Below are 25,039 nucleotides of genomic sequence, written 5' to 3'. Positions count from 1 at the left end.
GAGAGACTCAATTTGCACGTGCATAGTCTGGCTCCCGAACAATCCAGACGACGCAAACACAGAAACTGCAGCCTGGGAGTGCAGCCAGGCTACTGGGTCATGGCGGCAAACACGTCCATTGTAAATATTTTGACTCCGCATACAAAGTAAATGCTTTGAAATTATTGCCATGTAGCTACGATCGAGTAATGTTTGTTTTAGAGCGCCGGTGAAGATGGGCAAACCGCTGCTTGGCGCTCCTCGAAGAAGCCTTAGAAAAATTGCTGTTGGCAAGCCATGCGTTCATGGTGGTTTTGTCTTGCCTTTATCCGCTTCTACTTCTGGAGAGACGAGACCGGCGCATGTGCTACACGAGTGACACCACGACGAGCAGGCACGGACGGTCATCTGACATCTGGAAGGCCCGAAGAATTCAAAGCCGCGCCGCGAACGCAACGCCTTCGCATCGCTCGCGGCTCGCCGTGACAACTGTGGGGGTGTTGGGTTTAGTCTAGGAACTAATTTTTAGTTATTTTATTTTATTTTATTTTAATCTTTAAAATGTTAAATATAGAAACTAAAATATAGTTTTAATTTTTATATTTAATAATTTAAGGACTAAAATGAATAGAATAGAGAAAATAAAAATTATTCAAAAAACCAAACACTTCCAAAGAGCTTCGGAGCTTTCAGCTTTCTTTCCCCCACTTTCTCAGTCAGTCAGTCAAGACTCAAGACGTTAACGCCGAGCCCAAACCGGAAACCGCGCCGCCTCATCGTCCCAGCGCCGCGTGTCGCGCTGCTCATTCCGCCGCGTGCCCGCGCCATCGGCACACGTCAGGCAGGGCCCCAGCCCCCACCTCCAAACTACTAGTACAAGTCTACAACCACGCTTCCCAGCCCGCCCGCCAAGGTCCCTACTACTTAAATAGTTAAATTCCGAGCCAAGGTCCCTCCTCATAGCTAGCTACCGCGATCGACCGCCATGCGGCTCTACGTGTACGTGCTCGAGGCGCGCGGGCTACCGGCGCCGCGTCAGCGCCGCGGCGGCGTCGTGCTGTTCTACGCGAAGGTGACGGTGGGGAAGCAGCGGTTCCGGACGCGGGCGGTGGAGGCGTCGGATCTGGGCGGCGCGGCAGTGGCGGCGGCGTGGAACGAGGAGTTCGTGTTCGCGGTGGGGTCGGACGGAGCTGCTGGGGGCGAGGAGCTCGAGGTCGCCGTGGCGCGGCGGGGAGCGAGAGGGAGGGAGGTGGTGGGCACGGTCAGGCTGCCCGTGCCGGCCGCCACCGCTGCTGCTGGTGCCCCGGGGGAGAGGCGGTCCGTGCCGCCGACGTGGTTCACGCTGCAGCTGCAGCGACGGCGGAAGGGCGTTGTCGGCGTCGACGGTGGCGACGAAGCCGCGGCGGATTGCGGTGCGTGCACAAGTTTGCTTTCGCGAGCATGATACATACGCTTGACGTTTCTGCCGTGCTGTGCTTATGCGTCTTTGCCAGTTCCTGCCGCTTGCCGCTTTTCAGGCGTCTAAACTTCAGTAACCGTTTGTCATTGGCAAGTACTCTGATAGTCGGATTGCGGAGTACGGACTACGAAGTCGGTCGCATACGTGATACGTCTGATAATTATTAGTTACCGTGATGCTTAGTACGGAACGTCAGGTTCTAATCTGATAGAACGCTGATCCTAGTGTTGTGGCTAGGGGTGGCAATGGATCGTGATCCAAATGCTTCTTCACAAAATTACAGGACCCTATATAAATTTAGTTTAAAAAATAAATAGAAATATAGTCCGATTCTAATCCGATCCAATTCTTAAATCTTATAGTCTAAAATTTAGAGCTCATTGTCACTAAATTAAATTAGTGTCTCTTGGTCGGCCTCTCCCCTGGCCAAATGTACAAATAAAATCTGGACTATTCGTCCAACGTTAAATTGGCCTATTTTATGGAAAAAAAAACCTCTTTTCTATATATTTATAGAAAAACTCCCCGCCCGTCTAGTCGACAGTCGTTAAATGTTGGATGAAAGGTTCAGATTTAATATGTTCAAAGCATGCACATAAATCTAGGATTGACCACTTTTTACTTGGGATAGAAATGCTAGTGACGGGTGATGGTACGCTTTAGGCAATTCAATCAACGGCAATGAGTTTGAATATGAATATGCCGGTATCACTTTCTGTTACGGTTGGACTTAAACAAATATGATTTAATATTATCAGTTATTTACAAATATGAAATAAACAGCACCCTAGTTCCATTAGAAGATTAGTATGTACCTGAACCGTATATATGATCCAGTTTTGTAGGTCTCATCCAATTCAAGACGTCTTCAGGTTTCAGATGTTCAGTATATGCTATTGTATTTCTTTCTTCAGTAAAGGATTGCTTATTATTCATGGTTACACTGGGCATACTTTCCAGCGTCATAGATTGTATGATGATTGCACTTTCCATTACTTCACACGAATGGTCTATCCGTAACGATCTTATTCTTATCGCTTTCAAACAGGGAAAATTCTCCTCAGCTTTTCACTCTACGGAGAAAACAACGTCAACTCTGTCGTCCACACCGATGCCGAAGTGGAGAGATCACTTGACATGGAACATTCAAGTTGTAACAATGGTGGGGTGGTTGATTCTCCCAGGAGCCATGACACAGATAACTCTGAGCATTTCACACAAGAAGATTGCAATTCAATTACTGAAGTTGATGACCTAGCGGAGACTAGCACTACGGCAACAGCAAACGGTGCGAGTGACACCGAACGTATGGTCCCAGATGCTGCTGCTAGCTTCTTCGAAGAAGCTATGGAGATCATGAAATCTAGAAGAAGCACACCAGAATTGCCACAAGATCTCGACGGCGGCATCATATTTGAGCACGCTTATCTTGTGGGGTCGAAAGAGCTGAACCATCTTCTGTTCAGACCTGACTCTCAGTTCTTCAAAGACGTGCGCGAGCTTCAAGGTACCATGGACTACGAGGAGCAGCCGTGGACATGGAAGAGCGCGGATCCTCCTAGCTTAACTAGGACATGCCGATACACCACAGGCGCATCTAATAAGTTTATGAAAGCCGTCAAGACCAGTGAGGAGCAGACGTACCTTAGAGCAGACGGCAAGAGTTTTGTGGTCACGGCTCGTGTCCGTACTCCCGAAGTGCCCTTCGGGAACTGTTTCGCAGTCGTCCTGCTCTACAAGATAGTCCACAGGACCGGCGAAGAAGGCGCGCATCTGACTGTATCATACAACGTAGACTTCCTTCAGAGCACCATGATGAGAAGCGTGATCGAGGGGAGTGTTCGAGACGGGCTGAGAGAAAATTTCCAGGGTTTCGCTCAAGTATTGTCTAGGCATGTTGTTGAAGTGGCCGGTTCTGTCGGGATGAGCAAAGAGCAGTTGCTGGCGCCATTGCAGGTAGAACACCGCCAGTCAGATATCAGGCTCGCTTACAGGTACTTTTGCAATTTCACTGCCGTTTCGACGGTGCTGTTTGCACTGTATGTTCTTGTGCACATCTTTCTGTCAGGACCAGCAGGCCTTGAGTTCAGTGGTCTAGATCTACCTGACTCATTCGGAGAGCTGATCACAGCTGGCGTACTAGTCCTCCAATTGCAGCGCTTACTGAATATGGTGACCCATTTTGTAGAGGCAAGGTTACAGAGAGGTATGATCTTCTCTTCAATTGTTTGTTTTGTTTTCAATTCCTCGTAATACTACTACACACATGCTTCGATAACTCTGTGATGCCAATGCCTTTTATGACAGGAAGTGATCATGGGGTTAAAGCAAATGGTGACGGTTGGCTGTTAACTGTTGCCCTGCTAGAGGCCACAAGCTTGCCACCTGGATCGGTTGACCCTTATGTTGTGCTCAGCTGTAATGGCATAACAAGAACAAGTTCTGTCCAGCTTCAGACTCTGGAACCTCAATGGAACGGTCAGTAGATGTAGATTTCATTTAACCTGCTAGCTAGCAGGTTGCTGCAGACTCTTAGTCTGATTTAACAAAAACTGAAAGAACATTGCAGAGATAATGGAGTTTGGCGCCATGGAAGAAGCACCTGCCGTGCTGGACGTTGAAGTTTTCAATTTCGTTGGTCCATTCGGTGTGGCGATTTCCATTGGACACGCTGAAATTAACTTCCTGAAACACACATCAGTAGAGCTGGCAGACATATGGGTGCCGTTGCAAGGAAAACTCGCGCAGACATGTAAGAGCCGGTTACATCTGAGAGTATTTCTAGAGAACACGAAAGGACCGGAGACAACAATGAGAGAATACATGAGTAAGATGGAGAAGGAGGTTGGTAAAAAGGTAACTTGTGATATAACTAGCTTTGTGTCTACTCTGTGATCCCTTCATCAACCCTCTTTCTTGACCATCCATGTGTGCCTTCCAGTTGCATGTGCGGTCGCCTCACAGGAATTCTACATTCCAGAAGCTCTTTAATCTGCCACAGGAAGAATTCCTTATAGCGGATTACGCATGCTCTTTGAGAAGAAAGCTGCCTTTGCAGGTACAAAGCATTATCGCTGGGTGGGTTTTTTACTGTAGCTACTGCCATGTGCTCTTTTCACGTAGACGTAGTTTATTTGTTACTAGTTTTCAAGCCATAAATTATATTGTGTATGAATTAATGCTCACTTTGTAAATTGAAATTGGTTGCTGCTGCTGCTGCTGCCAGGGGAGGCTGTTTGTGTCCGCCAGAATAGTTGGCTTCTACGCTAATCTGTTTGGACACAAAACGAAATTCTTCTTTCTATGGGAAGACGTGGAGGAGATCCAAGTGCTACAGCCATCTTTCACAACGGTAGGCACCCCGTCTCTGCTGTTCATTCTGAAGAGTGGCCGGGGACTCGACGCGAAGAGTGGTGCAAAGTCCCAAGACAAGGAAGGGAGGCTCAAGTTTCAGTTCCACTCCTTTGCATCGTTCAGCAAGGCTAGCAGGTGGTCATCTCTCAATTCAATTTTTAGCTAGCCATCAGTATTATATTAGCTAGCCTATGAAGAACCTATAATATACATATATTATAGGACAATAATTGGTCTGTGGAAATCGAAATCGTCGGCCGTTGAACAGAGGGAAGAGCATCATGAAGAAGATGCGAGCTCACTTGATCTTGATTGACGATGTTCAAGCGGTGTTGAGCATTATTAATGGAGATGTACCTCTCTCGGAAGGAGTATACTTTGGAACACCCGATTGGTGTATGTACGTGAGATAAACGACAAAGCAAAAATAAAAAGCATAATCGAATTCAGCATGCGGCTAGCTATATAATATGTATACGTGCATGCTTCCGAAAACCCTGAACCTTAATTATTGGGTTGTCGCGCTCGCGCGCAGGCTGATCTGCTCATGGGTATACCTGTACATGTGGGCCGGCCTGGCCCGGCACGGCACAGGCCTACAAAGGCACGACACATAAAAGCATATATCTAATTATGGGTCGTGCCTTGTCAGCACGTGTGCCCTGTTATCGGCCCACGACACGGCCCACAATTAGTTATGTGTGCCAGGCCGGCCCAAATAGTCTAAATGTGCCAGACCGGTCCATATACATACAACATTAATAAAAAAACAAAAAAGTATATAATATATATGACCAAAATAAAACTAAGATGTTTTGTGGATGCATATTAAAAACCTTTGGCCAGAAAGAAAAAAAATATTACAACTAGCTTAGAAATAATATTCAGTTCTCTGTTCAGTGTTTAACTATGTACTATACAGCCATACAGAATATATATACAATGATCATCATCACTATTTATTATCCCATCTAGGTATTGGTTCTCTGAAGGTCTATTGAAGCTCTAGATTCTCCAAATTGTGTTGGTCATGTAGGCTTTAACGAGCCTTAGTTAAATACTAAGTCTATATTTAGTGGGTCTCGATGGACCTTAGTTAAATGGGCCGTGTTAGACCGGCCCATGGGCTTGACTTGAGGCCCAGGCACGGCCCACATATTGAGCCGTGCCGGCCTAGGCCCACAATTAGGTTGGGCCGTGCCAGATCTGTGCCGTGCCAAAAATTGTGTGCTTTGGACCGGTCTATTAGACACAGCACAAATGTACACCTATACTCATGGGGGTGTTCGACGGGGCAGCCCTAGAGACGCGGACGATGAGCCTGGTCGGGTGCCTCGACTACTCCGCGAGACCGCGACCCCGTGGGAGGTCACGAGGCCGGGGGTCCTGGAGCGGCATGTCGGCTACAAGTTCAACCGGTACGTGTCTATCTTCCGCGGCGAGGTGGTCAGCACCCAGCTCTCAAGTTCGCGGCGGCGGCGGGTACACGACGTCGTCAACGTCCCCTTCGGCGACTGCTTCCGGGTACGTACGACGGTACGCGCGTCATCCTACAAGGCCTCTGTTTGTTTCAGCTTTTTGGAGCTTCTGGTCATCAAAAGCTGCTACGGACTGCTAAACGCTCAGCTTTTCAGTCAATTTTTATAGAATTCGTTTGGGTAAAAACCATTAAAAATCAAACATAAACACATAATCGGTTGAGTCGTTGCAATAGTAGGAATCCGTCACTTTCTAGATTCTGAATCCTATGGACATCTTTATTTTCCTCTACACGTAATCCTAATGATACACAGATTCTCTACACAGTTAGATTCTCCCTATAGCCAGATTCTCAGATAAGTTGGTCAGAAAAAAGCTGAACCAAACAGGCCGGTGAGTGGGACGCGGACGCGGTGATGTGACTAGCAGCAGCAGCTGTGCGCACACAGGTCCATCTGAGGTACAACGTGCAGAGTGCCACGTCGGAGGCGCCGAGCAGCCGGTGCGAGATACTGGTCGGCATCGAGTATTCGAGTGGCTCACCAGCAGCAAGTAGTTTTGGAGGCAGCAACAAAACAACAAACTCCATTTGTAGATTATTTAAGTTTTGGAGGCATAGGCATCTGAGGAGTAGAAATAATTAGATTTTCAACGAGATTTCTTTTTCAGTTAATAAGTACAAGACTATGTTCAGGAACGAAATTTCCCTGTTATGTCATCAAGTCAAACCTAATTTTAAGGAGTAAATTTCTATTTGATTACTTTATTTAGGGCTGTAACTCTTCCTCCTCTGCTTTTTCTTCCTTTTTTTGTAATTTTTCTTTTCTTCTTCTGACTTTTGGTTCTTTTTGAGTTAATAAAATTACTGTAGAACCTTCCTACAGTATCTTCACTTCAAAAAAATATATGGGCTAGAGCATGTAATATGTGGGCTAGAGCACGATGAATGTGCTTTATATAGTAGATATGTTAACATCGGTAATAAATTCCAATTAGAAACCTTGATACCAGTGTGCACTTAAACAGCATAATCAGGGCAGCGGGGGAGGGGGGCACAGCCAATAGATGCGACGACGCCTGCTCTCTAAGGACATGTACAACCTATATACAGCTGCACGGTACTCCAAGTATAAGACACAACTAAAACACAACATAATACAGTGGTCATGTCTAAAACATGTGCCTTACCATATTCATTGTACCAATCAGAGCATTCAATAAATTAAAGTGACCAATCAGATAGTCTTCTGTCTCGAATATAGAGCTAAAACACTGTGTCTTCGTCAAGATACATGTCTTGATATTTTTTACATTCACCCTCTTAGACACACTCTAAAACACAACTTAAGACACCCACTGTACATACCCTAATATCGTCCATTAATTCTTCAGTCTGCTCTGTGCCTCCGTACGACCGTCCTCGATCGCCGCTAGCTAGCAAGGGCGGGCAATACGCTTCCTACTCTCTCCATAGTTTAAAGTTAGTGGTTTATTTTATCGATCATATGTTCTACCAGCCGCATATATACCTGGAACTTGGAGGCACATGGTCAGGAATGGTTAGTTAAATGTATTCCATATCCCATCAACCATAATTCGTTAATTCTATTTCTACCGATACATTAGATATTTTAATACTTGTATCACGATTCTATTCTGGTTTTTCTAATTCATATCTTTTAAATGAATTGGCTCATTTTCATTTCACTCCCGTTTATCCCCTTGATGGCCATTTTCAGTTTTTCACAATAGAAAACGATAAAGGTCCGACGGCCCTGAAATTTCCGACGGCCTTGTAGAAAACCGTCGGTATTCTAGTGGACGTCGAAAATAACTATTATGTCCGACGGCTATATTGACAGCCGTCGAACATACGCCTTATCTCCAACGATTGTTAGTATAGTCGTCAGACATAACCCCTTTTTAGGTAACGGCGTCGAACGACGGTTCAATTTTCTGGCCACGCACGCATACCTACCCCTTCTCTCGGTTTCACGTCCCCGCCGCCAGCTCGTCTCACCGTCGCCGCCAAGGCCACCTCAGCTTGGCCGCCGCCCTTGCCGCAGGCCACCAAGGCGCGCCCCTTGGACGGAGGGGGTCGGGCTTCTGAGGCCTTTATTGCTTCTCCTTCGCCGCTGAAGGGGAACTCAAGGCTCCCAAAACAGATCGATGTTCCTAGAGGTCGATTGGTGTCGCGGCTAGTCATCTTGAGCTTGGAGAACATCGTCGCGGAACGTGCAAGTCCCCTACCTGGCACGCCAACTGTCGGTGTTTCGTACATTGTTCCAACAAGTAAATTTATTGTGCGTGTTCCAGGCTCCAAAAGGTGTGCGCAGTGCGCACAAGATTTATACTTATTCAGACAAAAGTCCTACTTCCAGTAATCGGTGGATTGCGCTAGCGGCATCATTGCTGATCAAAGCTCGTAGTAGGGGTTACAAGCGGGCGAGAGAGGGAGGAGATGCTTATAAGACTCTTTTTTGGGATGGATATTGAGCTTAGAAGCTACAGGATGGAGTCCTAGCTAAGTCTTGGCTCGGTGGCAGGGTTCATGGTACTCGTCGGTGCTCCTCCTCCACTTGTTCGTCCTTGTGGGTGCGTGTCCGAATGAGCTCGGCTCCGTCTGAAGGCGTCCGTGGGTGTCTAGTTGCTGAAAGAACTCTCCTTGTCTGGAGGCTAACCCCTCCCTTTTATAGGCTGAGAGAGGAGTCAACCAGAGGTGACTTCCTTGGGAAGGAGCCGTAAGGCAAGGGTAAAACCAGTGTTCTACCCTAGGCGAAGCCATGCGTACTCGTGCGGCCCAGGGCTGACTGGCTATCTCGTATTTACTTTGGCAGGTGACGTGGGGCTACAGTGGTCCTAGGCGTCATCATTTTGGCTATGTCAACCCCTGGCCTACATAGGCTGGGGCTTGGCACATCCCATTATGTAGTGCCCTGCCAGAGGTCCACGCATTTAGGCCTAGTTCGATAGACCATAAGTGCGCCGCAGGCCGAGGGGCGCGCGAGCCATTAGTGTGCCGCAGTCCGGGGGCTCATAGGTCATGAGTGCTATGCAGCCGCAAGGGTTCGTAGGTCATGAGTGAGAAGCGTGATATGCACAGTGGCTGCAAGGACGTACAAATTGAGTTTCCTATGCCTTAAGAATATTGGAGAGCTTCCTAAAGATGCATGAATGTTCCATGGATGACTATTTAGGATAAAAATTATGCAGCTTATGTCACTGTTCATCCTTGCAACTCTAAAAAAATCCTATATGGAATTTTAAACTGACACTAGAAAACTTAGGAAGAGGGTCGATTACATGCTACTAAGCGTTGTGACAAACTACAACCAAACTGTATCCATGATTATAAAAATCGGACAGACAGTTATACTGAGTGACTATTGCTACGCACAACATAGGACCAGCATAGCTTTAACTAAACTGCTCCCTCCGTCCCAAAGTACATGAAGTTTTCTACTTATCTTGTATTCTTGTTCGATTGCTCGTCTTATTCAAAGTTTTTGTACAAATATTATTAATTTTGTTATGACTCATTTATCATTAGAGATACTTTAATGACTTATTTATTTTATTATTTGCAAACAAAAAAAGAACACGACAAATGATCAAACATGATATCTAAAAAGTCAAAAGTGTCACCTATTTTGCGGCAGAGGGAGTACCAAAGTATGGCACAGGACATTACAAGCACTCTAGATGAATATTCAGAAAACGTGGGTTCTCGCTTTGGGACACTGTTACAGAACCTTCTATAATTGGTCCTGCTTCACCTATATAGGATCTGAGAAATACAGAATAGTCTGCAGAAGATGGTCCAAGATCATCATTATTGTTATACTTCATAAGAGCAAGAAACCAAAATAATTTCTTTCGTGATGGAAAAGACTGTTATTAGAAATCAAACCTGTTGCCAATGGGTCTGCTCATCCTCTGGGTCCGCCTGCCCGCCCTCGCCAAATCCTTCAATTTATGTAACCAAGCAAGTAATCCAACGCCACTCCACACTCTGCCTCGTGGTTCATGCTTGTTTCATTTTCCGAGATTTTTTTCTTAATGGTTTTCTGAACAGGGAACTTTGGTGACAAAGTGTTAATTAATTTTGAGAGGTGGGAGGGGAAAATAGTAATTTGTCTCTGTCTGTCGGAACTGAACGAGAAGAGCACGAACATTCGCGATAGGGGCAAATTAACCTGCTTTAAGAAAATGATTATGGTAACATAATAGCAGCAGTTCACCTACTAACTTAACATGCTTTAAGATACTGCATAGTGCAGAAGGTTCATGCAACATGCATCGCTTCCATCAATAACTTATTCAAGCATACCACTACTTATTTACATCTATATTACTAGGAGCGGCAGACACAAGACAGCCGCAAAGAGTGTCGTCATGCCACTTCGAATCCTTCTTCGTCGCTGTTGTCAACAACCTCCTTGTTTCTGGGACATCAATCAAAGCCCTCGAGGCAATCAGACACCGAGGTTCAGAAAGTTCACAATATATAGGATGAACGTATAATCTTACTTACCAGCTTAAAGAACTCAAGTGCATCCCACGCATCGTAGTCACGGAGATGGGCAACAGACTGATCCAGGTCGTAGTTGTTCTGCCGGAGTATATGCTTGTTCAGGTCAGCCTGCATGAAGCCCAGACCCTCCAGCTCACCCATCAGCTTCCCCTCCATGTGGTTGACGACCTGTTCAGGCAAGGGCGTTGCTGGAACAGGAGCAATACTAGCTGCTGGAGCACACATGTGAACATAATCATCAACGACAGGCGCAGAGGAGCTAACAGGGAGCATAGGCAGAGGATTGGGCAGGGCAAAGGCTTCAGATGCAGTCACACCACCAGGTATTGAATCCAGTGAAGACTCGGCAGAAACATCAGTGGCAGGAATTTGCACCGGTGCAACTGTTGTTGGGACAGAGAGCATATCACCACGAGCAGGCCTAGATTCCTCAAGTTTCATGGTTTCCTGAAAGCTTCCAGGGCATCTAGGGAAAGATTCTGAGAACACATTGTTTGTCTCAATATAAGGTGTGAAAGGCTTGCTGTTCGCTTCTGGGATTCCAGGGCATCCATAGAAATGTTCTGAGTAAAAAATGTTTGAATCAATATCAAGTGTGAGGCGCTTCAGTTTTGCTTGATTCACAGCAGCCTGTTTGCCGCCACTAGATTGAATAGGTTGCTCCACCTGCGCTCAAATGTTAACATGTCAATGACCAGATAAATGTAAGCATCAATGTGACAAAGACCAAAAGCAGGCAATGGTAGAGTAACAACCTTAATATAAACCCAAATTCGCTGACCAAATCTCTGGCCTGAGGGTAGTGCCAATCTCCAGTAAGATATGTACCGACCAGGCCTTGCAGGGGCAAGGAAGTCAACAGCTACGTCAGTCTCTTCACATGGATTTATCATCCCGTTTACCGAAATCTGCACGTGCATAAAATCTATGTGAGGCTCGATGAATTTGCATCCCATCCTGCACTCAGTTTATACAAATGCTAAATTCAAATTCATATAGCACATGTACATACCGGTGATCTGACTGTACTTGGGGGAGCTAAGTGACCACCATCCCAGACAAGCTTGGTGCCATACGGCCACCTGGTAGACCCATTGTTACGTACCCGCCAAATCTTGGTAAATGGGTGTGAAGGTGCCATTGTTGTTCCATCAGGTACAGTAACATCCTTGAGGAGAGAGTTTGTTTTTGCCACGGGAGCCTGCTCAGGGTCAAACAACGTAAGGTGAAATGCTATCACTCTTACTATTGCAAAGATACCATACAGTAATGGATACTCATAGAGCCAACTAATTCACGAAATGTAACGTAAAGGGTAATGGTAATGGTTTACACTCGATTACGGACGGTAACAAGTTTGAATAGTCCGGTATCAATTTTTAGTATGGTATCTGATTACGGTTAGACTAAAACAAACATGATTTAACGTTATCACTTACTCATTACGTTACAAATATTTGAACCAAACGGTACCTAAGTGCCTCTCAAACTTACACATCTTGAAGCAGAACTGTCCAATCTGGTATATTCAGCCCCATTGTCAATGTGAGAAAAACAATCATCACACAGATCATATTCATCTTCACTGTCAGCAAGGAAGCATGTCAAAATAAACAGAAACTATATTAAAATTTTTAAAACTAGTATTCAAGTTAATAACTTACAGATCAGACTTGTAGCGAGACCCAACAATATGTGTCACACCACATCCATAACATTGTACCCATCTATGATGCTCGCATTGTGCAATGCTCCCGAAATTGGCGTCAAGACCTCTGTAAGAACTCCCAAAAGATTTGCCTTCTGGATTGGGTACATTACAATGCAAAGAGGCCATACGATCATGTGAGTTCCAATTAGGAAAACACGTACCAACAGACGAAGGTGTGTACTCAGAAGGACCATAGATGTTGTGTGGAGGGGAGAAAATTGACATCATATCACCGCTATTTTTTCCATTGGTTCTGTTGGGGGCCTTCGGCTTCCAAAGGTCCTCAAAAACAGGATTTAACAGTATTTCTGGAGTATAATTTGTGAACAGGTATCTTCGGACTCAAGTTGGCATCGCAGCAGACCAGAATAATACGAAGGTTGATACAGCGCCGAAGGTGTGAGCAGGAAAGCTTCGGCGTGGCAGCAAAAAATGAAACCGACTTAAAGATGAAAAGGCTATTCAGACCTCGATAGATTACTATAGAATTATTATCAAATGTAAAGGGCATAAATGTAACTTTGCATAGGCTGTGCCCTGTGCCTATAAATAGGTGAACAGTACCCCCGTACTGTTCACGCGGATTTGGCATTCGCTTTTGCGTCGCGCTTTTACTCTCATCTCCTTCAAGTTGAAGGTACATTTGTAATTTAACGTCATTTCTGTTTATACATATAATAACATATAATTGTCTATGTTATCCTTTATATCCCTTATAATTCATCCTTCGTCACTGTATAGTGAATTTATGAAGGTAAACCCTTCATAACCTTCGTCCGAAAACCGTTATATCCTAAGGGGAATAATGCTTCGAAGGACGAAGGGCTTAACCGATTAACATTTTTTATGTTGCCTTGTTCTTAACTCATAGCATTTGAGAACAAGTCTCCAACATTGGCGCCCACCTCCGGTGAACTCACTTCCACACTCTGAGTTTTCTGAACACCTTCGGCGATCATAAACCTTCGCTATGGCGCCGAAGAAAGCTTCAGCAACTGGCACTGCAGCTCTTCAACCGCTGGACCACAATCAGGAGACTGTCTCTCTTCGGGAGGCCCGAAGCCAGAAAAGGAAGGTTGTTAGCCCGACACCACCAGAGGATGAGATAGACCAAGAAATCAGAGACATGGAGATGCTTCACCAACAGGTGCAGAGGAAGAAGGAAAAGATGGCCAGGCTAGCTGAACTACAAAGGCAGATAGACGAAGCCTCTGAGGAAGTTCGTCATCTTACTCAGGATGAGCAACACCGAAGGCCTCAGCACCAAGACCTTCATCAGGAGGGTTTCCTCAATGAAGACGACTGGTATGACAATTTCCATCATGGGAATTTTGTTTTTGATGATGCTTCTCCTCTGTCCGCTGAGCTGCAGGATACACCTTGGCCTCCGTCCTACAAGCCGCCTCAGCTTCCCATATTTGATGGCCACTCAGACCCGAAGCAGTTTTTGATGAGCTACGAAGCAACAGTATCTTCGTATGGTGGCAATGCTGCGGTCATGGCCAAATCTTTTGTTATGGCTGTCAGGAGTGTTGCTCAAACCTGGTATTCCTCCCTTCGACCAGGAACCATCACTTCGTGGCAAAAGCTGAAGGACTTGTTGTTAACCAGCTTCCAAGGGTTCCAGACGAAGCCGGTCACGGCTCAAGCTCTATTCCAGTGCACCCAGGATCACGAAGAATACCTTCAGGCGTACGTCCGGAGGTTCTTGCGTTTGAGGGCACAGGCACCAACAGTGCCCAACGAAATTGTCATTGAGGCCATGATTAAGGGGCTTCGGCCAGGACCGTCAGCTCAGTACTTCGCTAGGAAGCCTCCTCCAACTTTGGAGAAGCTGCTCCAGAAGATGGACGAGTACATTCGGGCCGATAATGATTTTCGCCAAAGAAGGGAGGAGGCTTTCAGGTTTTCTGAGATGACCAGGGGCTTCGGAGGGAGGTTCTATCCGAGGCACGTCAGATCAATTCATAACTCTACATAAAATGATGATAGAGGGAGCCAACAGCAAAGGCCACAATGTTCCTCACAGGCTTCGGGGCAACAGCAAGGCTCCTTCCGACCACCAGCTCCGAGAGGCAGAGGCGCCAGGGGCTTCGGCGGAAGATTTGGCGATCAACCGAGAAGAATCTTTTGCTTATTCTGTGGTGAGAACAAAGGCCATACCACCAGGATGTGCCATGTTACCATCCAGAAGCAAAAGGAAATAGCCGAAGCCGCAGCACAACAAGCTCAGACGAAGCAGGTCATGCATACTGCTTCGTATCATTCGCCTTACATCCCAGAATATGTGGGCAACCACCCTGCAGTTTCTGTTGCTTCGGCGAGTCAACCTCAAGCTTCCTGGCAACAGCCTCCGCCTCCACCTCCGCTGCAACAAGGCCAACAGCCAGAAGGGAGCCAGTATGCTCCACACCAAAGGGACTTCAGAGAGCAGTCCGAAGCTCGTACAGTCAACAGCACTATGCCAGAGTCAAAGCACATCTATTGACAAATATCCTACCTTAATAGCAGTCTTTCTTATTCAGTCTTATTTTCTGTGTAATAAAGGACATTGTTTAGATTTCATGTAAATAGTTTCGTTGTTTGCCACAAGGAAAATATATTTTCTTCACAGGCCTAAGTTGTTGAAGTTTAAAGATTTGTGATAACAAAGAGGACCTTCAAATTATCGAAAATTCTTTGAAGCAACAAAAAGTCGTTCTAAGGAACGCAGAGTAAGTTTGCCGAAGTCACAAAAAGCCGCTCCAGAAGGAGTGCAGTGTAAGTTTTCTGCTCCAAAGTCGTTCCAAAGGGAATGCAGAGCATACAACGAAAAGTCAACGCTGATACCGCCTAAGTAAAAGGCGAAGCGCGAAAAGTCAACGCGAATACCGCTGAAAGTAAAAGGCGAAGAAGCTCCTAAGGGAGGCTTACAGCGAAAAATAAACGCTGATTCCGCTGAAGTAAAAGGCGAAGAAGCTCCTAAGGGAGGCTTATAAAAGATTATGTGTTTTATTGCAGGGATGCGTATGTATCTTCGGAATAAACATCACATAACATAACATCATCGCATCATTTCGCATAGCATAAGCATCATACATCATGTTGCATATGGCACAAGAGGTGGATACAATATCAATCTACAGAAGAATGTTTTGAAAAAAGGGAAAATCATAATGTCACAAGGAGATACATTATTGATCGCCGGAAGTGTAGCTTCGGAAAATATCTTCACGAAGCCTGGATATTATTCATCGGAACATTGGATATTGTTGTGACAAAGAAAAATTCTTCTTCACGAAGCATGAAAAGAAGGGAAGGTGTTTTTTCGTCAAACACTCAAAAATGGTACGTGTAAAATTTCATGCATTGTAAAGAGTTGAACAATAAAAACAGGTATATTACATTCAGGGTTACAAAATGTTACAATATATTACATTTCAGAAGTTTTTACAATAATACTTAATCTTCTCTCAAAACGACTTCTGCAGCCTCGTTCAGGAGCCGATTAACAACTTCATCCATGATAGCTTCAGCCATCTTTTTAATTTCGTCGTCTCCTTTCGGGGGAGGTCCCGAAGACGCTTTAGTAGGATCTGAAGGAGGACAGGATACGGCTACATTGCTATTACAAATTGCGAACAAAATTTAAAATCGAAAATTACAACACAATAAAACCATTAGTTGATACCTATTTGCCCTTCGGGCTCTGCACTTTTTTCAGCAGCTTCAGCCACTTCTCTAGCATCGTGAATGCCCTTTTCACTTTTTCGAATAATTTCTCGGGCCATTTCTCGGCCACCATTATCCCAGATATCGGTAAAAAATTTTCCACCAACCATGCTAGCTTCGGCCGAAGGATCTCTTGCATCTTCGAAGGACAAAGCAGCTTCGGATTGCGCTAGAATCTTAACATGTTCGCATCCCTTTTTCTCTAAAATGGTGGCAATTCCTCTGGCACCCGAGAAAGCACATATATCTCCACGGCTATTTAAAATTTCCTCGAAGGCCTCAGCTTCGTGATCGATCCATTCGATGGGACCTTCGGGATTGCCTCTTGTAAAGTTTTCTTCGCTTGAGAATGCGCCGACCCTGGCGAAGCTAGCTTTTAACTTCTTAACACACTCTATAGATTTGTTATAGCATCTCTTCTTGGACGAACGAAGCTCTTCAACAGTTCCTTCTAAGTGATCTGCCCATTGGTCGCTGAGTTCTCGCTTTGTTTCTTCGAGTATGCGTTCTTCCTTGGCTCTGGCCAGTTGTTTCCGAAGATCTTCAATTTCGCGCTTCTGAGCTTCAGCTTGACCTTTAAAAGCAGCTTCGTCTTCCTTTATTTTATTTATCAATGAGTGTAATATTTTATCTTTTTCGAGACCTTCGTTTCTCAGTTCAATTACTTCGGAACGAAGGTTGCTCAGGGCTATAGCACACCCTTCGTCTTCAGCATCCTTCTGTGCCCTGAGGGCATTGCTAAGTATCAGGCCCTACAAAGAGAAATATGTGTGCGTCAATAGATTTAAACAAACGAAAAATTTTGGTCTCAACAAAAAATACAAAGATCCCATTTGTTGCACCTTTAAGCTATTATAGGCCAGGCTGTCGGCCAGATCGTTCTTCGACAGCACCGAGAGCCCGTCTTCTAATGTTGGGAATCCGAAGCTCTTGCTCATCTCCCGACAGACAGAAATCTCCTTGCTGTCAGGGAGACAATACAAAAAGTCTTCTTCTCCACTGCCATTGAATATTAACGCCCCCTTTGGATACTTCAGTTTTTGGGCGTAGCGCTGGGCCTCTTGCTCTTCTCTTTCTGATAGTTTTTTCCCCGAAGCATGACGAACAATATAATCACGGGCTTTGGAGGATGCTTCGGGGGCAATGACACCGATTTCTTCAACAAAAGTTGGCTCTGTTATTTTTTCTTCCTCAGTTTCCAAGGATTTTATCTTCGCGGGCTCTGAGGACCCAGCTTCGGCTTCAGTTTCTTGCTCTGGAGTTTTAGTATCAGAAATTTCAGTTGTTGCTTCAGGAATGGCAGCAGTCTTCTTCGGAGGTGTGCTTGAAGATTTAATTGTTTCCAGTACATCTAGCACATTAGCCATTCTCTTTCTTTTCGGAGTCACTGCTGGCACTTTTTGATTTTTTACTGTCTCAACATTTGCTGCAGGACTCAAAACTTCTGATGCTTTTTCTTCAGTTGGTTTTTTCACTTCTTCTATTTTTTCTGTGGATGGCGCTTCGGCCATCTCTTTGGTTTCTGGTAGCAAAATCTTCGGTCTTTCCAATTCTATCCTCTTTGGCGCTTCGGCCATTTCTGCAACTTCTGACAGCAAGGTTGGTTTGGTTGGCTTTTCAGCCTCGGTGGTCGAAGAAGTTTCTCCGGTAAACTCAGGCACCGAAGCTGGTTCAATATAGCGCGACCGATGTGTGAGGACCTTTATCCTCTTTCTTTTCGGTTCTGGCTCGCTGGGAGCAATTGCAGCTTCTTCTTTCGCAGAGGTTGTGCTTTTTCTTTTCTGCCCTCGAATGGGATAACGGTAGTCAGGGTAGACAAACCCGATTGCATCAAACACCCGATTCAGCCTCTTCTTTTTTCGGCCTCCGAAGGCTGCTGACAGTGCAGTATCTTCGGCCTTCGAATAAGCCCCAAGCAGTTCATCACTTAAATTTTCAATGCTTTTTAACCAGTCATCATCTGGCTCGACGAATTTATCTCCGAACTTAAAAGTGTACTTCAGCCTGATAAGTCCACCTTCGTCGGCCTCTTTTATAGTTTCTTGCGGCATTTCCCATTTCTCCGCGAGCGGCCATACCCTGAAGGCAATATGCTCTTGTACCAAATCTCTCGTTCCAATAAAAGAGCAGATAACGCCGAAGGCTCTCTGGCATTCTTCGGCGGCTTCATTCATTTCAACCTTCGGCCTCCGAAGGCCGAAGCTTTGCCAAATAGGGCGCATAATTATACCTTTGATATCTTCTCGTGCTTTCAGATCATTTTTCACATAAAACCATTCTGTCATCCAGTCGCCGGGCCATCTCTTCCGAAAGGTTGGCACGGGACAGCTTGACCCAGACCGAGAAACAAAATTGTAGCAGCCAAAGTATTGTGATACTGTTCCTTACCCCAAGGTTTTGTCTCGTATGATAATTCGTGAATGTTGCAGAAGCTTTTCGCATCAGGTTCCAGACCTTGGCTTCTCACGGCCCATACGAAGATATTCAGCCTTATAATTGCTTCGGGGGTAAGTTGATGAAGATAGATTTCAAACATTTTCAGCACCTCCACGACGAAGCTGCTCAAGGGAAATCGCAGCCCAGCTTTCAAAAAGCTTCGGTACACTACGACTTCATTCTCTTCAGGGTGTGGACAAGTCTTCTCCCCTTCATCGGCCCTCACAACGGACAAATCCCGGAAATACCTTCCTCTCATGTTGACAAGATGATTCTATTTGATAGTTGATTTACCATAAACTGAATGGCTTGGTCGCCAGGGACGATCTTCGGAGTCTTCACCACCGCTGTCCACATCATAACTGTCGCTGTCACCAGTATCCTCAGACAAACCTTCTAGAATCTCCTTGGTGATTTTTCTGTGTTGGTCTTCGACATTGCTATAAGAAACCCCAGATTTTTCTCTTCATCGAGACTCAGTTTCATCTCGGTAACAGCCTTCTTATCTTCAGACATCTTCGGAGACACTAAAAAACTGTTTTCAAAGCCGAAGCTTCAAAACTAAGAACTCAGCAAATCTTAGTGCACAAGAGCTAAAAATTGAGTAAGCGGGAGCAGATAGCCAGAGAGCGTGCCAAATGAGTTTGCGGTATGACCGTATTTATACGCCCAGTGCGTTGGAAATTGAAAGACCCCGCTTGTCAGTGAATGTTGCTATTCTAGCAAAGGGAAGATGTTTTTTCAGACCTTCGGCGTAAAGCCTTCGTCCATGTCGCAATCTAAATTTATTATTTTAAACAAATTAATATTGCGAGGGGCTACTGTTGGGGGCCTTCGGCTTCCGAAGGTCCTCAAAAACAGGATTTAACAGTATTTCTGGAGTATAATTTGTGAACAGGTATCTTCGGACTCAAGTTGGCATCGCAGCAAACCAGAATAATACGAAGGTTGATACAGCGCCGAAGGTGTGAGCAGGAAAGCTTCGGCGTGGCAGCAAAAAATGAAACCGACTTAAAGATGAAAAGGCTATTCAGACCTCGATAGATTACTATAAAATTATTATCAAATGTAAAGGGCATAAATGTAACTTTGCATAGGCTGTGCCCTGTGCCTATAAATAGGTGAACAGTACCCCCGTACTGTTCACGCGGATTTGGCATTCGCTTTTGCGTCGCGCTTTTACTCTCATCTCCTTCAAGTTGAAGGTACATTTGTAATTTGACGTCATTTCTGTTTATACATATAATAACATATAATTGTCTATGTTATCCTTTATATCCCTTATAATTCATCCTTCGTCACTGTATAGTGAATTTATGAAGGTAAACCCTTCATAACATTCGTCCGAAAACCGTTATATCCTAAGGGGAATAATGCTTCGAAGGACGAAGGGCTTAACCGATTAACATTTTTTATGTTGCCTTGTTCTTAACTCATAGCATTTGAGAACAAGTCTCCAACAGGTTCCAAAGGTAAGATTATAAGGGGGGGAAACTGGTGAGCAAGGAGGGAAGACTACATGTGGAAGAGGGAATATCGACTGCAAACTACCATGAGCTGTCCCATTGGATTCACAGGAAGTATAGGTAGGGGTTGTTCCATATATTAGTTTGTTTTCGCGCATTGATGGCACATGAACAGGTCGTTGTGTAGAAGCACCATGAGATGTGGTGGAAGCAGGCAGCACAGAGGACATGGCAGATTTACCTTTACTGCGAGCATCCAATTTTATCTCTGTTTCATTATCAGCATTCCGTTTGGGTTCAGATTTCCTTCCACCTAAGCTAGTAAAAACCAGTGAATCCTCAACTGAAGGACATAATGACACCTGATCTTTTTTAGCAGCGGGATTTTCCAATAGCACACTCTTAAGACCATTTTCAGGTGTCTCGGGATTTTGCATGTCTGGGGAATTTGATGCTGAAACTGACATAGTTGTAGTTTCAAGCTTAGCCTTTGAATTTCCAATTTTTTGTGAACCAACTCCAGAGCCACCAGAAGGTTGAATGTTGCTGCTTCGTACTACCAGTTCAACAATACGATACAGCAATTCAGCCAATGTTGGTGCAGATAACGCAGCTCTAGAGTGCAAGTCGTGAGATAGTTTTGCTAAGACAGCAGGAATTTGCTCTGGTACAAACTGTAAAGCTTCATCAATAGCTGATTTCACCTGAGCTAGTTCATCTTCGAGGGATGTTGACCTAGTAGACTTCAAATTTGTGGTGTGCTGTTCTGTCCGAGCTGTCTCAACATTGCCGCCCTTCAATTGAACACTAATCCTAAGAGGGTTTAGTTTCTGATTAACAGCAGCATCACGTAGCTCATTATCATCATCCAGCATGACATCATCTCCATCATCATCAGTATAGGTGAGAGTGTACTCAGTGTCAGAATTGAACTTAAAGGCAATTGAAATCTTCAAGCGAAGGGCAGGCAGATCATGCTCTAAGTGTGAACCATTCACAGAAACATTGAAACGCTTCAAAGTGTCACCATATTTGACCTGAAAACCAGTTGAGACTATACTGAGACTCACAGAAACAATCATGGGGTGGCACATTCAATTACTCCTTTAGAGTGAGCATATATGACAGCTGGTGGACTGTAGTTTTTTTTTAAAGAAATACTGTAGAGGAAGCCCTACAGTTAAATTTTATTAAAAAATGATTAAACGATAGATTAGAGCAAGAAAGAAAGAGAAAGGGGGGATGGGAAGGGTTGTGGGGGAAGAACAGTCATCTAGAGTTTAGCCATTGAGATACACCAAGCTTAAGAGTAGGGCTAAATCTAAACATCTGCAGACGCGTCGTTGAAACAAATCCTGGTGGACTGTAGTTGAGTCAATTTACTATCCAAATGCTAAAAGAGATGTATAAATAACAACATAAAATACCTTGTAATCAACATGTATGTGAAGTTAATAAGAACACCAGATGACCAAAACTAAAAATAAGAGAAACTGCCCTCTTGCTTTTTAATACTCCACCGGTCCCAAAATTTATTTATTTCTAGCCCTATCTTTTTCCGTCCGCATTCTAATGAATAATAATGAATGAATGTAGACCTAAACATAAAACTATATTCATAGGTTAATTAATGAATGTATATTTAGTCTAAAAGGAATTATATTTTGGAACGGAGGGAGTAAAATATTATCGCACCATTAAGAAACAAGTGTTAAGACTATAGGCTTAACCATAGAAAATAGTTAAGATATATTATCATAGCTTTAGCTACACAGCACAAAGAAGCAATGTTCCCAAAGGCGTTAGGAGTCTTAAACGATAATACTAAGGGCTTACTGGAACATGCTAGTGTATATTGACATCAGCTGCCATCAAACATCTGCAATGCTGTGTAACCTGTGGTTGTGCGACACCCTTGGCAATGAAAATTCACCGTAAAAAATCCCAAAGATAAAACATTCGCACTACTATGACTGAACTCATCTAATTAGTATCAAATCCCAAAGATAAAAATGAACCGTGCTCAGTGTACATTAGCCTGAATCCTCCAGGCCTCTTTTATTAACGGGGTCCAGATTAAATAAAAAATCTGACAATGTTACCAGCGCGGTGATCATTAATAGTTCATCTGAGTATACCAACCAGGCACTAGGATCCATCCATTAAAAAGAAAAAATGTTGGAACAAAAGAAACAAACAGAACAAAACAACAACAGTACGATCGCTGCACAATCTACCGAGTGCGGTAAAAAGCCCTGCTTTACACGACGAACCGCCAAACCCTAACCCGCACCATTCCACATTTCCTCGTCGACCATAGACGACACAGGAACAGTAGCGCGAGGACAATGCAGCCCGAAGCCTCACCTTGACGACGAGATCCCATGCATTGATGCGCGGCCACGCGTGGCTGTATCGCAGGTCCATCGCGGAACAGACCACCCTCGGATCGCGAAGAAAGGAGGGAGCCGGAGACTGAGGAAACCTTGGACGATCTAACGGAGGGCGGAGGCGGTTGGGTTGTGTGTCCTCGAGGGGTTCATTTTATCGCGACTTCGCGAGCGTTTCGCGTTTTCAGTTTGCTTCGACAGGCGAAGGAGTCATCTTTGCGACTCTGCCGCGGGAGTTTTGCGTGACAGTTTAGTAAACCGTCAACCACTTTATATATTTTACTAGTGACTTGTCCGTGTTTCTATATACACTGTATAAAATTTATAAGTTAAAATTAATCATATGTTAAAAGACAAAAAAATGAGATAATTTTTAATTTTTTGTATCTCAGAATTTTCTTTTTTTCTATCTTTTAACATATGATGAATTTAAATTTTAAATTTTATATAGTGATATAATAGACAATAAAATATATTTAGGGCTAGTTTGGGAACCTCAATTTCTCGAAAGATTTCTATTTTCCAATAAAAAAATGAACTAAATTCCCTTGGGAAAATAGAAATTCCTTGGGAAATTGGGATTTCCAAATTAACCCTTATAATTTTCTTCAGAATTTTTTGTGCTTTTGTTAGTTGGTTTGCACCTGATACATTGCCTACGTTATATGAGTTGTTTTGTTTTAAAATAAAACACAAAATATGTTTATTTTATTGATCAGATATTTTTAAAACATATAAACATAGAGGACATTCTTTCATCATCTACGTATAGAGTTTTTCTCTTATCTATCTATATTTTATATTTTAAATAACAAATTTAAAAAATAATATATGTATATAATTTGAGAGCATAATAAATATGTAGGTAAAACCAAAATAAAAAATAGTTTTAATATAGAATTTTTTAAATTCATGTTTACATTGTCATGTGTCATGTGGAATGCGTAAGGTTTATTTCTCTTCCTGCATCTCGCCTAATAAATAGGAAGGGATAATGATGCTAGCACCTAGATAAGTTTTATCTCACTAGATACAAAACTAATTGTCGGTATTTCGAACCTAGCTCCGACAAATAAATTTGTGTGTGTGTTCTGGGCTTCGGATGGTGGACACGGTGGGCGGAAGATTTATACTGGTTCGGACGGAATGTTCCTGCATTCAGTCTTCGCGGCTCCTGCTACTGATATCTTTGATGATCAATGCTCGTAGTAGAGGTTACAAGCGGGCGAGAGCGGGAGGAGAGACTCCCAGGTCTCTTATGTGGAGGAGGTGGAGCTAAGGGCTACAGAGTTGGAGTACTAAGTCTTGGCTTGGCAACGGGGCTTGAGTCTCCTAGTCTTCGTCGATGCCTCCCTCCTCCTTTCATCGGTACATCTGTCCGTCTTCTATGTGTCTCTTTGTCCGATGGCCGACCCTCCTTTTATAGGCCAAGGAGGGGTCGGCCATCGGTGGCTTCCTCAAGAAGGAGTCACCGGACGATGGTAAAACCGAGCGTTTTACCGTGGTGAAGTCGCTTGCGTCCGTGAGCATCGGGTCGCCTGGTCGCCTCATATTCTTTATATCGGACGACGAAGGCAGCGTGGGGCCTAGGCGCCATTATTCAAGCCACACGAACCCCTGGCCTTCGTAGCCTTAGTCTTGACGTGACTTCGCCCTAGCCCTGATAGGTCATGAGTACTCCGTAGATCGGGGGATGTGTGGGCCATAAATGCATTGTAGTTCGAGGGGTTTGTAGGTCATGAGTGCGCCACAGCATGGGGGCTCGTAGGTCATCAGTGGGAGGCGGACTGGCGCCTCTACCGCGGCTCGACGCCAGGCATAGCTAATGCGTTCGCTTACTTATGGCGAGTCAGTCACGAGCTAGGCGAGGCATCCACTCGAGTAGTTTCCCTTCGGTTCGCCCGACCCCCTGTTCAGCTCCACCATGCCCGACCTCAGGCTCGATGCCTCAGGTTCGTCTAGGGGCGAGTGCTTTCGAGGCAAACATTTCCTTTTTCCTCCTACTGACCGATGGGCCCCAGGGGCCGAGGACCTTGTCCCCGACACTAATCTCTTCTCTACCCTTTCCTTTAAACCATGAGTTTCGTGTGTCGTGTGTTACGCGTGAATTTTCTTCCCCACGTCTTGCCTAACAATCGACTAAGATAAGTCAATCAGATAAGATAAGTCTTACCTCTTACATGTGTGACTAACCATGCAATCACTCATACAACCATCATGAGTTCTTCCTCCTTGTTGTTTTTCTCCCTCGCGTCTTGCCTAACAACTAGATAAACCAACCAAGCCACGAGCGCTCCCTGCTCCTTGTTGTTTCTGTCACTGTGGGCGTTGTATATAAAGCCCTAACTTTCCTCTCTTTCATTGTCTCTGCCTCACTCGCCTATATTCCTTTGCACCACCATGGTGGCCTTCAGCTCATCAGTCGACGTCGTCGTGCCCCACTCGTGACGTCGCCTTTACCTCCCCTAGCTACAACCTTCAGGAGGTCGTCGGCCTTCCCAGATGATGGTCTGAAGGAGA

General features: G+C 44.6%; 2 protein-coding genes across 2 annotated transcripts; one reads left to right on the top strand and one right to left on the bottom strand.

The window, feature by feature from the left end:
• Positions 1-877: 877 nt before the first annotated feature.
• Positions 878-5,258, top strand: LOC103646317 (C2 and GRAM domain-containing protein At5g50170). Its single transcript, XM_008671046.4, has 7 exons — positions 878-1,391; positions 2,487-3,644; positions 3,746-3,916; positions 4,008-4,294; positions 4,380-4,496; positions 4,665-4,927; positions 5,015-5,258. The coding sequence occupies exons 1-7, from the start codon at positions 965-967 to the stop codon at positions 5,106-5,108; spliced, it is 2,517 nt and encodes an 838-aa protein (XP_008669268.2). The 5' UTR covers positions 878-964; the 3' UTR covers positions 5,109-5,258.
• A 4,981-nt stretch (positions 5,259-10,239) lies between these two features.
• On the bottom strand, positions 10,240-22,556 carry LOC103648570 (protein NBR1 homolog). The gene is made up of 8 exons (XM_020548831.1): positions 22,497-22,556; positions 20,114-21,166; positions 12,470-12,786; positions 12,300-12,390; positions 11,835-12,006; positions 11,561-11,730; positions 10,806-11,471; positions 10,240-10,467 (listed from the first exon to the last, which is right to left on the bottom strand). Exons 1-8 carry the CDS (start codon positions 22,554-22,556, stop codon positions 10,240-10,242), a joined length of 2,757 nt encoding a protein of 918 aa, XP_020404420.1.
• Between the last annotated feature and the right edge of the window lie 2,483 nt (positions 22,557-25,039).

The sequence above is a fragment of the Zea mays genome, chromosome 2 (assembly GCF_902167145.1).
Source record: "Zea mays cultivar B73 chromosome 2, Zm-B73-REFERENCE-NAM-5.0, whole genome shotgun sequence".
NCBI lineage: Eukaryota > Viridiplantae > Streptophyta > Magnoliopsida > Poales > Poaceae > Zea > Zea mays.
Note: the sequence above shows the minus strand (reverse complement) of the source record. Positions and strands in the feature narration are given on the sequence as shown.

Excerpts from the sequence above, each read along its gene's own strand:
- LOC103646317 (XM_008671046.4), top strand. The coding sequence starts at position 965 with ATGCGGCTCTACGTGTACGTGCTCGAGGCGCGCGGGCTACCGGCGCCG. Across the intron at positions 3,645-3,745 it reads AGAGGCAAGGTTACAGAGAG|GAAGTGATCATGGGGTTAAA; the intron begins GTATGATCTTCT and ends CTTTTATGACAG. Across the intron at positions 4,928-5,014 it reads TCGTTCAGCAAGGCTAGCAG|GACAATAATTGGTCTGTGGA; the intron begins GTGGTCATCTCT and ends CATATATTATAG.
- LOC103648570 (XM_020548831.1), bottom strand. The coding sequence starts at position 22,556 with ATGGACCTGCGATACAGCCACGCGTGGCCGCGCATCAATGCATGGGAT. Across the intron at positions 21,167-22,496 it reads CATGGGATCTCGTCGTCAAG|GTCAAATATGGTGACACTTT; the intron begins GTGAGGCTTCGG and ends ACTGGTTTTCAG. Across the intron at positions 11,731-11,834 it reads TGGTCACTTAGCTCCCCCAA|ATTTTATGCACGTGCAGATT; the intron begins GTACAGTCAGAT and ends AGCCTCACATAG.